At 44.7% G+C, this 14,045-nt stretch overlaps 1 protein-coding gene across 3 annotated transcripts in view; it reads left to right on the top strand.

Moving 5' to 3' along the window:
* BRINP2 (BMP/retinoic acid inducible neural specific 2) overlaps window positions 1–14,045 on the top strand; it is a 110,704-nt gene that overhangs the window by 55,109 nt on the left and 41,550 nt on the right. For all 3 annotated transcript variants that reach the window (XM_032291318.1, XM_032291315.1, XM_032291316.1), the window contains exon 2: window positions 3,962–4,306. In XM_032291318.1, coding sequence (XP_032147209.1) covers window positions 4,038–4,306 — 269 coding nt within the window. In that variant the 5' untranslated portion in view covers window positions 3,962–4,037. The remainder of the gene's footprint in view (window positions 1–3,961; window positions 4,307–14,045) is intronic.

Here is a 14,045-nt window from a genome sequence, read left to right as displayed (position 1 = left end):
CTCAGAAAACCCTTGCCTGCTAGGTGAGGTGGTGACTGCACCACTATTATTGCAACACAGGAGGTCAACACACCAAGGGGTGAAGGACACATATTGTCAGTAGCTCACAATGACCCCACGATGAAATGCATGGAATTGACTCATCAGATATTTTTGAAAACCAATTATGGTCTCTGACCTGAAGGGGTCCATAAAATAGGTAGACAGGGTGTGATGTGACTCAGCCGAGTTAGGGGAGATGATCAGTCTCATTCTGCTCAAGAAACCGCCATGCTGGCTTCTTCTCACACGGTGCGTAACAGCTGGTCTTCAGGGAGTGTGAAGAACCCTCACTGGGCCAGGCCTTATTCATAATGGGAAAGGCTAGTTATCTTTTATGTGTCTGCATTATTTTTACATTACTGTGCAACAAAATACCACAAACTTAACTGCATAAAACAGTACAAAAGCATTATCTCACAGTTTCTGTGGGACAGGTTAACTGTGTCCTCTGCTCGGGGTCTAAACAGACTGAAATCCAGGTGCTAGCCAGGGATGCAGTCCTTTTCCAAGGCTCTGGGTCCTCTTCCAGGCTCACATGGTTACTGGCAGAATTTGTTTTCTTAATGTCATATGACTGAGGTTCCCATTTTCTTGCTAGCTGTTGGCTAGCAATTGCTCTCAGCTTCCAGAGCCCATCTATATTTCACAGCCATTTGGCCCCCATAAGCAGTTCACCATATGGCTGTTTGCTGTCACCCAGATCAGCAGAAGCTTGTCTCTTTGACACCTCACTTTTCTTCTAAAGGCTCACCTGAGTAGGTCAGGCCCATCCAGGGTATTGCTCAAGGTTATTCAGAAATCTTTGTCCTCATTGCCACCACCGGGGTCTAAAATATTATCTGCCATCTGGACTTTCAATGCATTGTACATTCATCAGATCTTCACTCAAAGTCAACTGATTAGCAACCCGATCAAGGCAGTGACATCCCATCATACTCACAGGTCCTGCCCATACTCAAGAGGAAGGGATCATATAGGGCATGCACAGAAGGGTGTGGGGATCTTGGTCATTTGGGAATCCTGCGTTCCAGTGTCTTCTTAGCCATGTCCTTGCATATCCACTTTGCTGTGTTGGCTTCCTCGGCCTCCAGTATCAGGTAGCTGCAGTCTCCAAAATGAACATTTCTTCCTCCCCTTTGTCAATAAGCCTGTAAACAAAACAGAACAATATTTTATCAAAGGGATTAATCGCTAATGTTAGAGTTTCAGGTAATGTAATGAGCACTTGCTTTTGTATTGTCAATGCTTAGCAGAGTGTCTGGCACTTAGGAGCCCTCAATTTATGTTTCTTCAATAAATGAATATGTGAATGATTACATGAGAAATATTTTGGGCATCCTCATCAGATTGCATCCATATAAAAAATGCCTACACCCTCTATGTACAAGGCTGATTTCTCTTTTTAGTTTCAAATGAGTTTTTCTTTTTTTTTTTTTCCCCTGGTAATGCCTGCTTATTATAAAACACTTGGGGATTTTCCTTCTTCCTATGATTTTATTTTTTACATTTAACTTTTTATTCCAAATGGAACTACTTTTCCAATATTAGGTATAAAATACTCCATCCCCCATGCAATTGGTCTCTGATGTTCTTTTTCTTTTTTTCTTTTTTGAGACGGAGTTTTGCTCTTGTTACCCAGGCTGGAGTGCAATGGCACAATCTCGGCTCACCACAACCTCTGTCTCTTGGGTTCAAGCAATTCTCCTGCCTCAGCCTCCCGAGTAGCTGGGACTACAGGCAGGCGCCACCATGCCCAGCTAATTTTTGTATTTTTAGTAGAGACTTTCACCATGTTGATCAGGATGGTCTCGATCTCTTGATCACATGATCCACCCGTCTCGGCCTCCCAAAGTGCTGGGATTATAGGCGTGAGCCACCGCGCCCGACCGCTTATGTTCTTTTTCATATGCTAAGTTCTAATATATAAAAAGATTTATTTCTGAGCTATCTATTCCATTTCATTGATCTGCTGTCCAATTTGTGTGCCAGTATCACCTGTTTTAATTATTGGGATTTTATCGTGTTTGAAGATCTGGCAGGGCAGGAGCTGTCTCATTATTCTTCTCTCAGCCCCTCCTCCCTAGTTCATTAAGCAAGGGTCTGTCTCACCACCTGCTTTAGTTCCTGAGGCTGTACTGTATTCTTTAGCAAGGTCTGGATATGGAGCCAGATCTAGGCTCATATTCTACCTCTGCAGTTTCTTAACTCTTCTGGGTCCTAATAAAATATAAACATGCTAATAATGGCTATTTAACATACTTTCTGTGAGAACTATGGGAACTTCTAAGAGCTGCCCGGCACATGGGAGGTGGTCAGTCCCCATGCGCTGGAGTGAAGGAATGACGCTGAATGTCCAGCCGCTCATTCTGTGTCCTCCATCCTTCTCAGCAGGGATTGCCACTCTTCTGAAAGCATCCTGTATGACTGGTGAGGAATGGATCTCTCAGACTTAGGCCAACCTTTAGGCTGGGAGAGTTCCAGAATTAATGTTTGTTTCCAGCCTCTGTGCAGCTCCCTTGGGATTCACACTGATCCGACAGAGGTCAGGTGGTTTGGTGAACTGGAGCCAGCCCAGAGTTCCCTGGGGGACTCTGGCAGGGGGTGTAAATCAAGTCCACATTACCTGCTGAAGTCCACATTACCTGCCTTTACCAGAGTCTGGAATTGCCAGGGAATTAACAGCCCTTGCCTCATCCCCAGGGAGCCTGTCTCTGGGCTTTGGCAGTCAGAGAACATTCTTAAGCTATGAACTACAGTTGCTGGGGGTAGGATGTCATTCTGGCACACGCTGAAGTGGTGCTGACAAGGCGAGATGGGCAGATTCTGACAGCATGTGCTGGGAATTAAAGACTGAGGAAATGGTCACAGTTCCAAGAAGCCCCACAGTACCGAATGGTCCCGTGCATCTGCCCAGAGTTTATAAAGGTGACTCACTATTCTCAGACCAAAGAGTAGGCACTGGAAATCAGAGACCTATGATGAGTCACAAGGCAGCCAGGAATTCTGAAGGCCAGAATCTTACTACTTTCTTGGCATCCTCCCTCCAACCTAGAGAGGGCAGGGCAGATACTCATTCATTCCTTCAAGAAGGGTGTGTGAAGGTCTGCTCTCAGGAGCTTGTATAGAAGGATATAGCAGTTATTGCTCAGCTCTGCTCTCGTGGTGCTCCCAAGCTGCATGGGGAGGTGAGAACATGATCGATATCCTTGAGTGCATGATCTGCTCTGATGACGCCATATGCAATATCTGAGTTCCTCATTCCAATTCCATCCCACATGACCTTCAGTAAAAGAGCAGGTTGGATGTTCAAGCCTGGAAGAGGTCTTAGACATTAACTCTTCAAGCCTATCTATACATGTAACCCAGAGAAGGACGTGATTGCCCACATTCCCTCAGCTTCACAACAGCAATGGAACTTCAGCACTTTTCTACCTCACAATTCTCCATCTGAAAAATAGGGTTGCTTCTCACCTTACATCAAAATTCAAGAGGCAGGCCACAGTCTGAGGCAACTGCAAGGAACAGATCAAGCATTTTTGGAAGAGGAAGACAGAATTGGATAGTGTTGGGTGGTTCAAGGTAGGACACAGGGACGCAACATAACATAAAGGTTGAGTCAGATCCCCTGAGTTCAAACTCTGGTTTTATCACTTAAGAGCGGTGTGAACTTATGCAACTTACTTAACTTTCTCTCTAAGCCTCATCTTCTCATCTGTGAAATGATGACAATAGTGTTTCCTCCCAGGTTTAAGGATTAAATGAAACGATGTACCTCAAGCACTTTGCGAAATGCCTAGAACGTTATGTGACTAGGATAAATGATTTCTAGAATGGGCCCAACCCAATTATGTGCGATACTCACGGGCCAATGGGGAAAGACCAGGGTGCCCAAATGACATCACCTTTTGTACTTTTCTAGCTCTGAACCCTGGAGGAGCAGCACGGAGCGGGAGAGTGTGGCGAGAGAATGAAGAAACCAACCGCCCGGGAGAAGCATGAGGTGGCAGTGTGGCACTCGCTTTAGAGGGCTTCGGCCGGCGGCGGCCCCATGGACAGCTCTGCTGGCACTGGGCCTGCCTGGCTGGGTGTTGGCTGTCTCAGCCACGGCGGCTGCAGTGGGCCCCGAGCAGCATGCCTCTGCGGCTGGCCAGCACCCCCTGGACTGGCTGCTTACAGACCGGGGCCCCTTCCACCGCGCTCAGGAGTATGCTGACTTCATGGAGCGGTACCGCCAGGGTTTCACCACCAGGTACAGGATCTATAGGTAAGTGGGGACCTCCACCAAGACAGAGGCTTCCCTAAGAACCCAACCTGTGCAGCCAGCCCCTGCTGGTGTGCCAACCCAAACCCCTAAACGGGCTGGAATGCCCTTAAAATGAACTGGAGGTGAAAGCTGGAGGAATACTAGGCAGGGAAAATAAGCCTACCATGTTGACTTTTAAAAAAAGAAAGAAGAAAACACATACAAGCTGGAAAACCTGATGATGCCTCCTGGGGAACTTAGCAAAAGGGCTTCTATTTATAGGTTGTGCTGCTTATAAATTGAGGACAAATCAGGCAGCATGGAGACAGTGTGTGGCCCAGGGTGCTGTAGGAGGTCAGAGTCAAATACTGGGGCCAGGTTTTAACTAATGGGTTAGATAATTTCATGAGTTATAATTACTTAGACATACAGACAAAGGAAGGGCAGCTCCAGCTCCTGCCTTAGAGGTCTGGGGAGCCCTGCAGGATCAGGAACAAACCTGCCCTTACCCTTGTCAACACCCTAGGCTCCTCAGGCCTTGTGTGGAAAAGGGGTTAGGCCCTTTAGGCCCGTCCCCAGAAGCATCAGAGCTGAAAGTCAGACTCCTGAGACTTGCCTAATCCATCATCAGGTGGAATAAGCCAGACACATATTCCTGGCTGCTGGACCAGCACTTCAAAAATAGAGTGCTTCTCCACGTGCTCACCTTGAGTGACCCAGCAAGCCCCAGGGCTCCCACAGTGCACCCCTGAACTCAAACCTCCCTCCATCCCTCTGTCCATTTGCCCCCTTGTCATTTCTCCCCTTACCTGCATCCTTAGATAATTCTGGGAGCTTTGCTGATATTTTTGTCTTTGTTCAAAGATATTTATTTTTGACTGGGCGTGGTGGCTCACATCTACAATCCCAGCACTTTGGGAGGCCGAGGCAGGCGGATCACCTGAGGCCAGGAGTTTGAGACCAGCCTGGCCAGCATGGTGAAACTCCATCTCTACTAAAAATACAAAAAAAATAGCCAGGCTGGTAGTGGACGCCTGTAATCCTAGCTACTCAGAAAGCTGAGGCAGGAGAATCGCTTGAATGTGGGAGGCGGAGGTTGTAGTAAACCGGGATTGCACCATTGCACGCCAGCCTGGGGGAGAAGAGCAAGACTTCATCTCAAAAAAAAAAAAAAAAATTAAATGCAAAACCAAAACAAATAGAAAAAACATAAAAAAGCACAAAGAGAAACAAAAACACAAAACCATGCATTCTTTTGGCATATAAAGTTTCCTGTGAACATTTTGGCGCATGCATTTCTGGTCATATGAACACGCTAATGTTTTTGGACCTCTTGCTGGATCTAGCACCTTGAATGTCTTATATAAAGTAGCTCCAACCCTATGTTGGAAGAACAGTTATTCTCCTCATTTTAGAGATGTGGAAATTGAGGCCCAAAGAAGTTAAGCAACTTGCCGAAGGCACAAAGCTAGTAAATAGTGGAGCCAGGATTAGCTTCCAAGTAGTCAGATTGCAGAGTCTGAGTTCTGAAAATATACTTAGAGACATTGTCTTTTTTTTCTGGGAGTTCTTTTTTAACATCTGCAGTAACGATGCAACCTGTTTAGTAAAGGGTCTCAGGAGTATGATTTTAAGAGTATCCAGTACAGCATCAGAAGATTCCCAAATGGTAACAAAATAGCCATTTATAGAGGCCATTCACCTGCTTCAAAATTCCCATATTTGGGTACAGGCAAAGGAGCAAGGTCAGAGATATTTGAGGGACTGGTACTTTGTGGATGCAGAGATTCATAGAAACAAAGTCCCACTCTTAGGAATGGCCTGCCCAGCTCTCCTTTCAGGCCACTTGTCTCACACTGTGCTTAGATGCAATGTGGTCCTGGAAGAGATTGCAGTTCACACTCCCTGATTTGCTGACTCTGGCCCTTGCCATCTTCCAAGGACCACAGCAGAAATTCACACAGTGTCACCAAAGCAGAGAGCACCAACTCAGGCTGGGAGGGGTTGAGTTTACACCTGAGCAGGTAAAAGCAGATAAGTAAAAGAAGAACACAGTAGAGGATTAACTCAGCTGTCAGTAAATACCTAAGAATCTCAATGATGCCTCCCTACACTTTCTAGATGGCAAATTCAGAGTGACCTTCTCTTTATTAAAGATTATTTTTCAATCTTTCAAAAAAATCAGAAAATCCACTCTAGAATGTACTTAACAGAGAAGGCCTCCAGTCCGGTAAAATAAGATTTAATTTACCTTAGACGTTTTCGTTTATCCCAAATCTCACAGAAGCACTGTTATTGCCAAAAATAATTTTTTAAAAGTGTATTGGAATTGAAGTCAGGCGGGGAGTCCTAACACCATTCTCCACTTCAAGGAGCTGTAGGAAGTAGAGGGAACAAGCGCTCAACTTCTATCTCCTTCAGGAGAGTTTTCTGGACAGCCTGGTAGCCACTTAGCGCCTGGGCTGCAGCTCTGAGCTGGCCTGCGGGGGGGGTGCCTGTAATCATTTCTGCACCATCAACTGTTCTATCAGTTGGTAATGGTTTTCTGATCATTTAATGTGACAAGCTCTTACACTGTGCCATTCTGTTTCTCTGGGGTCAGCTATTGCACATGAACCTGTACTTGAGGAAACAGTAACCCGTCATTCTGACAGGAGTGTAGTATTCTGATTTGTGACCCTATGGTGGGGCAGAGAGAGGATGGTCACACACTGCTGCTTCAGAAGCATTCCTAGAGTTTTGCCTTTGGTTATGAAGCAAAATGGTGGCTTCATGAGCACTTGTGGGCCTCTACATTATCCCAGTGGGAATTCATTTTTATCCCTCCTCATTTTGTATCTAGTGGCAATTTCCTCTGGCAAATTTTGGACCTTGCTGGTGTTGACTAAAGCAGGTCAAAGAAAACTGCTAAAACATACATCGAGAGTCATCCCCAAATTCCTCTCCTATTATCCAGAAGAGCTGAAGGAGGAAGAAAAAACAGAGAATATCAGAAATGCTTTGAAGAGGAAATATTGGGTCTCAAACAGAATTAATGTTCTGTTTCACCCTTTAAGGAAACTTTTGGGGCATAGAAATCAGATAGTAGCCACAGGTGTCTTCAATTTAAGAGGATGCACTGTGGTAGAGAAGAATAAAACTATTATTCAAGGGGGCCAGAATATTTAGTGCAGAAACACTTGAAGGTTTCTTGCATAATAGGAAAGAGACTTTTCTTCTCTTCTACCTGTTGAACAGATCAAAACCATTGCACAATAAAGTTCTAATATTAAAGTACAAATTCCACCTGTTCTTATCAGGATGTTAGAGTGTGCTCTCACTTTGAGATGACTAGTCATTCTAGAATAGCTGCAGTCTGTCTAATCATGGACCTCCAGAGATTGCTGCTGCCTTCATTATAAATTTGTATTTATACAGACATAGGTGCTTAAGAATGAAGGTCCTGGGGCCAGGTGACCTGGGTTCTAATCCTGGAGCTGCAACTTTCTACCTGTATATTATCAGGCAAATTACATAATTTTCTTGTTTCTCAATTTTCGTATTTGTAAAGTGGGGACAGTAATAGTGCCTACCTAATGGATTAATATGAAAATTAAAGGAGGTAGTTGATGTAGGCACTTAGGATAGTGCTTAATAAATACTGCCTATTATTAGTAGGTTGTCCTCTAAAAATTAGCCTATGCAGGACGGATAATGAGATGAGAATCATAGAGGCTTTTTTGCTATAATGTGCTGAGGGCCTAGCCTTCAACAGCCTATATTAGAATGGGGAACACTGTTCTCTTGCTTTCCTTTTTAAAGCATGTTAACCCTTACCCGTCAATCTAGCTCTTTGCTGGGAGGGAAACTTAATTGAAGGAATACTTGGATCTTCTCTGGGGCACACTTTTACTGGCCTTGTGGGCTACCAGAGGGAACAAGATGGTTTCCAGAATACATTAGCGTTACTGTAGGTCAAGCCCTTGCTTCCAAAGTTAAGGATGGCTCACTGAGCAGGCCTTTCTTAGGCATGTCCTCCAGTGGCCAGTGACTGCTGGCTTCTTTGTCCCAGGGATGACAGCATAGTCTCAGGATACACCACTAAGAGAACAGAGACAATATGCGCTCTGGTTAGACCCTCCTAAATAACAGGATGGGCTTGGACATCTCACCCAATTTTTGACAATCTTGTAAACTGACCATTGACCAACCTCTCAGCATGTCTTCGAGCACTGTCAAAACAAGATCTGATCAATTAGCCTACTTCTCAGACCTATCTCTTAATAGGCTCATGGTAAGAGCTAGAAGAACAGAGGTCCTGTCTTTCGTTCCATGTGTGACTTCCAGGCTCCCCGTCTCTCCTCTATTCCATAGCTCCCACTGCAATAAATACTTAGAGACCAACCTTCCACAGCAGCCCTACAGTGGGCTCCTAGGGTCTAAGGCATGTGAAATGCACTTGTTCAAGGTCGGAGAGGTAGCCAGTCACAGCCAGAAATAGCACTTGGGGCTCCTGACTTTAAGTCTCCTGCTCATTACTCTAGACCATGCCACCTCCTTTTGACTGGTAAGTGCATCTTCATCATAACACGCACCTAATCAGGCACCTAAATTGAGCTGATGCAAATGTAAATATGGTTTCTCGAAACACTCTAGCGGTAATGTTCCATTCTCTCTTTGCTACAAATCAAAGTAATGAGCAGTCTGGGTTTTTTTTTTTATTTCTTTTTTGTATTAAGGTTTTAATAGAGAGATAATCATGGGATTGGAAAAAATCCAAGCCACTATGATGAAACATTTAAAACTCGGAAAGAATACATTAACATTAAGAGAGAAAGTTAGAAATCATAGAGAATGATGAGTGGTTGGGAGGAAAGCAATGCTGAATGGAATTCCAAAATATTGACCTTAGTCATTATTACATCTATTTCTAGCTACCTCTTTTTGGAAAGGGAAGGTCTGGGGATACATTAGAAGCCAAATGTTAGAAGTCAAAACAAAACAGAATTAAATAACTATCTTTATTGACTAAAAGGGACATCATAGTCTAATCATATTATGGGACATATATGCATATTTGCAGAACGAAGCTGAAAACTAAAAAGCCATAGCGGTACCAGGGATAGAATCGGGTGACCAGTAAATGAGGCAGTAAACAAGGCACCAGAGCAATAACGCTAAGAAAGAAAATCTGGAATTCATCAGGATGAAAAATAAGACTTGGCAATAGCTTAGACGTGAAAGAAGTGCCCACCCAATTTTTGGTGACCTTGTAAATTTTGCTGACCAGCCTCCCAGCAGGCTCAAAGTGCAGTCTGTGGACCACCAGCATTAGCATCGCCTGAGAGCTTGTTAAAAATGCAGACTCTCAGGCCTCTCCCCAGACCTGTGGAAAGAAAATCTACATTTTAACAGGATCCTCAGATGAACAAAATGGCATCAGAGCTTGAGGAGTACAGCACCAAGTGTTTGGAGATGGAGAGGGGAGCAAAAATGACCAGAGTGGAGAAGCACAGAACGTGTGCTGGGAAGACAGCATCCCCCATGATGCATTTGCAGCAGTGAGACTATTTACAGGAGGCATTGCAAATGGAATAAAATAGGAGTCCAGGGAGGGTAAATCTAGCAGTTATTAGTGCCAAGGCACATGAACTCATAAGAGTAGGCACAGCAGCTGGGAGGAAAGTTGAACAGCAGAAAAGGCTGGAGGGCCTAGAAGCAGCCTGTGGGTGCCTCCCGGGAAATGGAGAGGTGAGGAGGCAGACAGCAGCTGTGGAAGCAATCACAGGAGGAGCTCCAGAGCTGATTTATCATCTGGACCACGTCTCTCTGACTAACAAATACTGATTTGGATAAACAGCGAACCCTGGGAGAGGCACCGTCTCCAATTAAGAGATCACAGTCCACATAAATAAATGGCAACCAAAGACAACTTCAGTCTGCCTAGGTAAATCCCGGTGCTTTCCGAGGTGTGCATTACAGCCACTGAGGTAGAGAAAGCCTACATTATCATGTGGCTGCAGGGCTCAGGAGGGGAAGCTGTAGTTCTCAGGTGGATGGAAAGAAGGAAGGAGGCTAGCTCTTCTACATAAACCACCAGGCCCAGAGTAAACTGGTTGATCTCTGAACTTCTCACTGGGTTTGCGTTTTGACCATGAGGGAGTTTCTTGACATGGAAGGAGATAAAGGAAGGGTACACAAGCTGGTATTGCGGTTTAAATTAGAGCGAAATTCGATGCAATGCGGCAACAAGGAGTCTGGAGTTCTGGTCACAAGCACTATTTCTCAGTCCACAGGGTTGAGAAGGTAGGAGAGGGACAGAACGACTTGTTTAGAAGTTGCTTTAGTGAAGAGTCCAGTACCGCCTAAACACACAGGCCCTGTAACATAAATACCTAATCTAGATGGCAGACCCAGCACAAGGCGTCTTAGGCCTTCCACCCAAGGAATTCTATCCCAGAAGCATCTGGACGAAGGACCCAGCACATCCTTATCCTTGGGCAGAATTCTATTTCCGCTTCTAGCATAGAAACATACCACATCAGTGCAACAGACCTATATGGAACCTTCTTATGTGCATACAAAGAACCGAATGGAAAAGCATTCTGCTTTCTTGAAGCAAGGAGAAATATTACATAAACAAACAACCATAATTCAAGAACATAAACAGAGACATACTCATTCACTCAACATCCATTTTTGAGGGCCACCTTGGTGCTTCTCATTTCCCTAGATTCTGATAACAGACTATAAACAAGGTGGACAGAGTTCTTGATCTGATGGAACTTACAGAGAAGTAAGCAAGTGCTATATTACTCTGCACAGAAGGTCAAGGAAAGCTGGAATAAAAGGTAACACATAGGCAAAAACGTACAAATGACTAGAGACTCTCCAGGTGGAGGCTTGTGGAATGGTGGTGTAGACACAGGAGCCGTGTGGGAGCGCTAGATGTGGCTTAGGAATCGGTGTCACAGGAGCAGTGTAACCACAGGTATGGAAGCACTAGATGTGGCTTAGCAGTGTAACCAAAGGCATGGGAGTCACTAGATGTGACTGAGCAGCCAGTCCCACGTCAAGAAGTGCATAACGATTCTTCTCCTTTTCCTGTTCTTCGCCACTGGCTTTTTATGCCATATTTTGTCTCTCTGAAATGCCAGAAATGCCAAAAAATACCTCTTAAATGCTGATTTCTTCCAGGGTGCAATTAAAAAAAAAACTCCCACCTGAAGAGGCATGTCATTTTCTAGCATTAGGAGTCAGTAAAATGAAGTAAAAATCACTGCATGTGTAGAGGAAGTAGGACGAAAAGCAACTCCTTACATTTCTACTTTAGAAAAATAGAGTGTGAATTCTCACCTGGTGAGAAGATGGTACGTGGTGCTTTAAGGTTCCGTTACTCTACTGGTTCACATTAAAATTGGCATCATTTATGCTTGAGCAATTGGATTCAGGGTAAGGCTACCACACCATACTTTTGCACACTTGGTCCTCCCTCAAGTACTTATGGACCATCTCCTTCATGCAACACATTATTCTAGGCGCTATAGCAGAATACAAAAGACAGACAAAACAGCATACTACTGATTTCTGGGAGGTTAGCAGTCCAGTTTGAGTGACAACATACACACCAGAAAATGCATTAGGATGCATCACCTCAAATGCTACAGAGAAGAGATTTACTACATTCTCAGTGATTGATGGACAGATTTGGTCTATGGATGCTGTGTCAGAATGAATTCTCAGGATGCCAGTCCCAAGCATCCCTAGAACAATGGCTCTTGCCCCACGTTTTCCCTTGTCTTTGGGGGCTATACCCAGGTTAGCCACCCTGGCTTGAGATAAGATTGCACAGTTGGTCTGTGAAGAGAAAATGTGAAAATAAAAATTTGGAAGGAATGAAGGGAGCATTCAGGATGGCCAGGGGGGGAAGGCAAGACCAGTTTTGTTTTCAGATGAGATTTGGTGAGAGATCTTGAGTTAGGCAGAGAAAAAGAGGGTTAATTTTTGCTTTGAGAAATAATTAATTTTATTCATGAATGGATTGGTTTTTAGAGACGTGTGTGTGTAGAAAGGAGTGAGATGGACTTCATCTGGAAACCGTCATGACACAGAGGCAGGCCAACAGGGACACTGTCTAGTCATGTGGCCTTTTTCTCTCTCTCTAAGAGAATAGCTTTTTCTAGGTCAAGGATTCTCAATATTTTTTTCTTTATTCAGCTTCTGCCACATTTCTGTCACTCCAGAGCTTCCCACGTATCCCACAAGAAAATCATTTCAGTACATGGAGCTTAGAACAGTGAGTGGCACAGGGTGGGGCATTTCTTCATTCAGCCCCTGTTTGTCCAGGGTTTAAGGGTGTTGGCCACTCTGCAAGGGCTGGGGACACACCCTGAAGGAGACGGCCCAGGCCTCAGAGAGTTCTGTTTTCAAGTAAGACCCATGTATGGAAAGGATTGGAAGTGGGGGAAATCTGTGGTATAGTAAAAAATCTGGGTGAGAGGAGCTTGGCTCCCATACCAGTTACCATCTTCCCTTTTAGGAGTAGAAACAGCCAAGTCTGCTCACAAGGAGCTCAAGATAAGCTGAGCTGCAGAGGACAGCTTGGACCTGAGTCAGAGCTGGTGATGTCGGTCCTACTTTCCCAGCTTTACCCCAAACTAAAGTCAACTGGGTTTGTCCATCAGATTGGTTTGCCCAATCCTAAGTGAAGCTACTGGAGAAGTCATCCCTGGACTGTGTGGATGGGATAAACCAGAAAGCTCAGAGGGAGAGCTCTACCAAGTGAGGTGACTGTGAGGAGGGGGACATGATCAGAAGCATTGCCCACGGCAAGGCTTGAATGTCCAACAGACGAGAGCCTTTGGTGAACTGGGATCTCAATTCATGGACTCTACACGGTATTGCAAAATATGGATGAAAACAGCAGACTGTTGCCAATCTCCCCACTTTTCCCATGGAAAGAAAAGAGCAAGGTGACAAAGGAAATAGATGGTCTGAAAAAATCAGAAATAATTGGTCAAAAAGTTTTTTTCTTTTTTTTGAGAGGCAGTCTTCCTCTGTTGCCAGGCTGGAGTGCAGTGGCACAATCTTGGCTCACTGCAACCTCTGCCTCCCAGATTCAAGCGATTCTCCTGCCTCAGCCTCCTGAATAGCTGGAACTATAGGCGCATGCCACCATGCCTGGCTAATTTTTGCATTTTTAGTAGAGATGGAGTTTCACCATGTTGGCCAGGAAGGTCTTGATCTCTTGACCTCGTGATCTGCCTGCCTCAGCCTCCCAAAGTGCTGGGATAACAGGTGTGAGCCACTGTGCCTGGCCCAAAATTTCTATTTAACTTGGGGAAAGAAAGCAAAGAATTCCCTCTATACTACGAGATATTAATGACATTAATGAATACTAGTAGCGAACATATATTAAATGCTCATCATATTCTAAGTACTTTATTAACATTAATTAAAATTATCCTAGTAAGAACTTTACGAGAGTGTGCTATTTGTACACTTAGGTAACAGATGAGGACACTGAGGTTTAGAGGGTGTCACACCACTGGTAAAAGGAAGAGTCAGCACTCAACCAGTAAGATGGGAGAGCTGGCCATTAATGATAATTGTTTAGTCAAACAAATCAGTGAGCCTGGGCCACGTAGTGCTCTGAGAGAAATAGTGTCTCTGGTTGTGGCTGGGGCTCTTTGTCCTTCTTTCTTTAGGCATCCAGGCAGGTCTTTGAAATGCAGAAGACAGGCTTCAGAAGGCTGGAGGATGGCCCATCTCCCTCAAAGAC

This window comes from Sapajus apella, unplaced genomic scaffold, assembly GCF_009761245.1.
Source record: "Sapajus apella isolate SASKATOON/1434 unplaced genomic scaffold, GSC_monkey_1.0 scaffold25, whole genome shotgun sequence".
Classification (NCBI taxonomy): Eukaryota; Metazoa; Chordata; class Mammalia; order Primates; family Cebidae; genus Sapajus; species Sapajus apella.
This window is presented reverse-complemented; position numbering and strand designations above follow the sequence as displayed.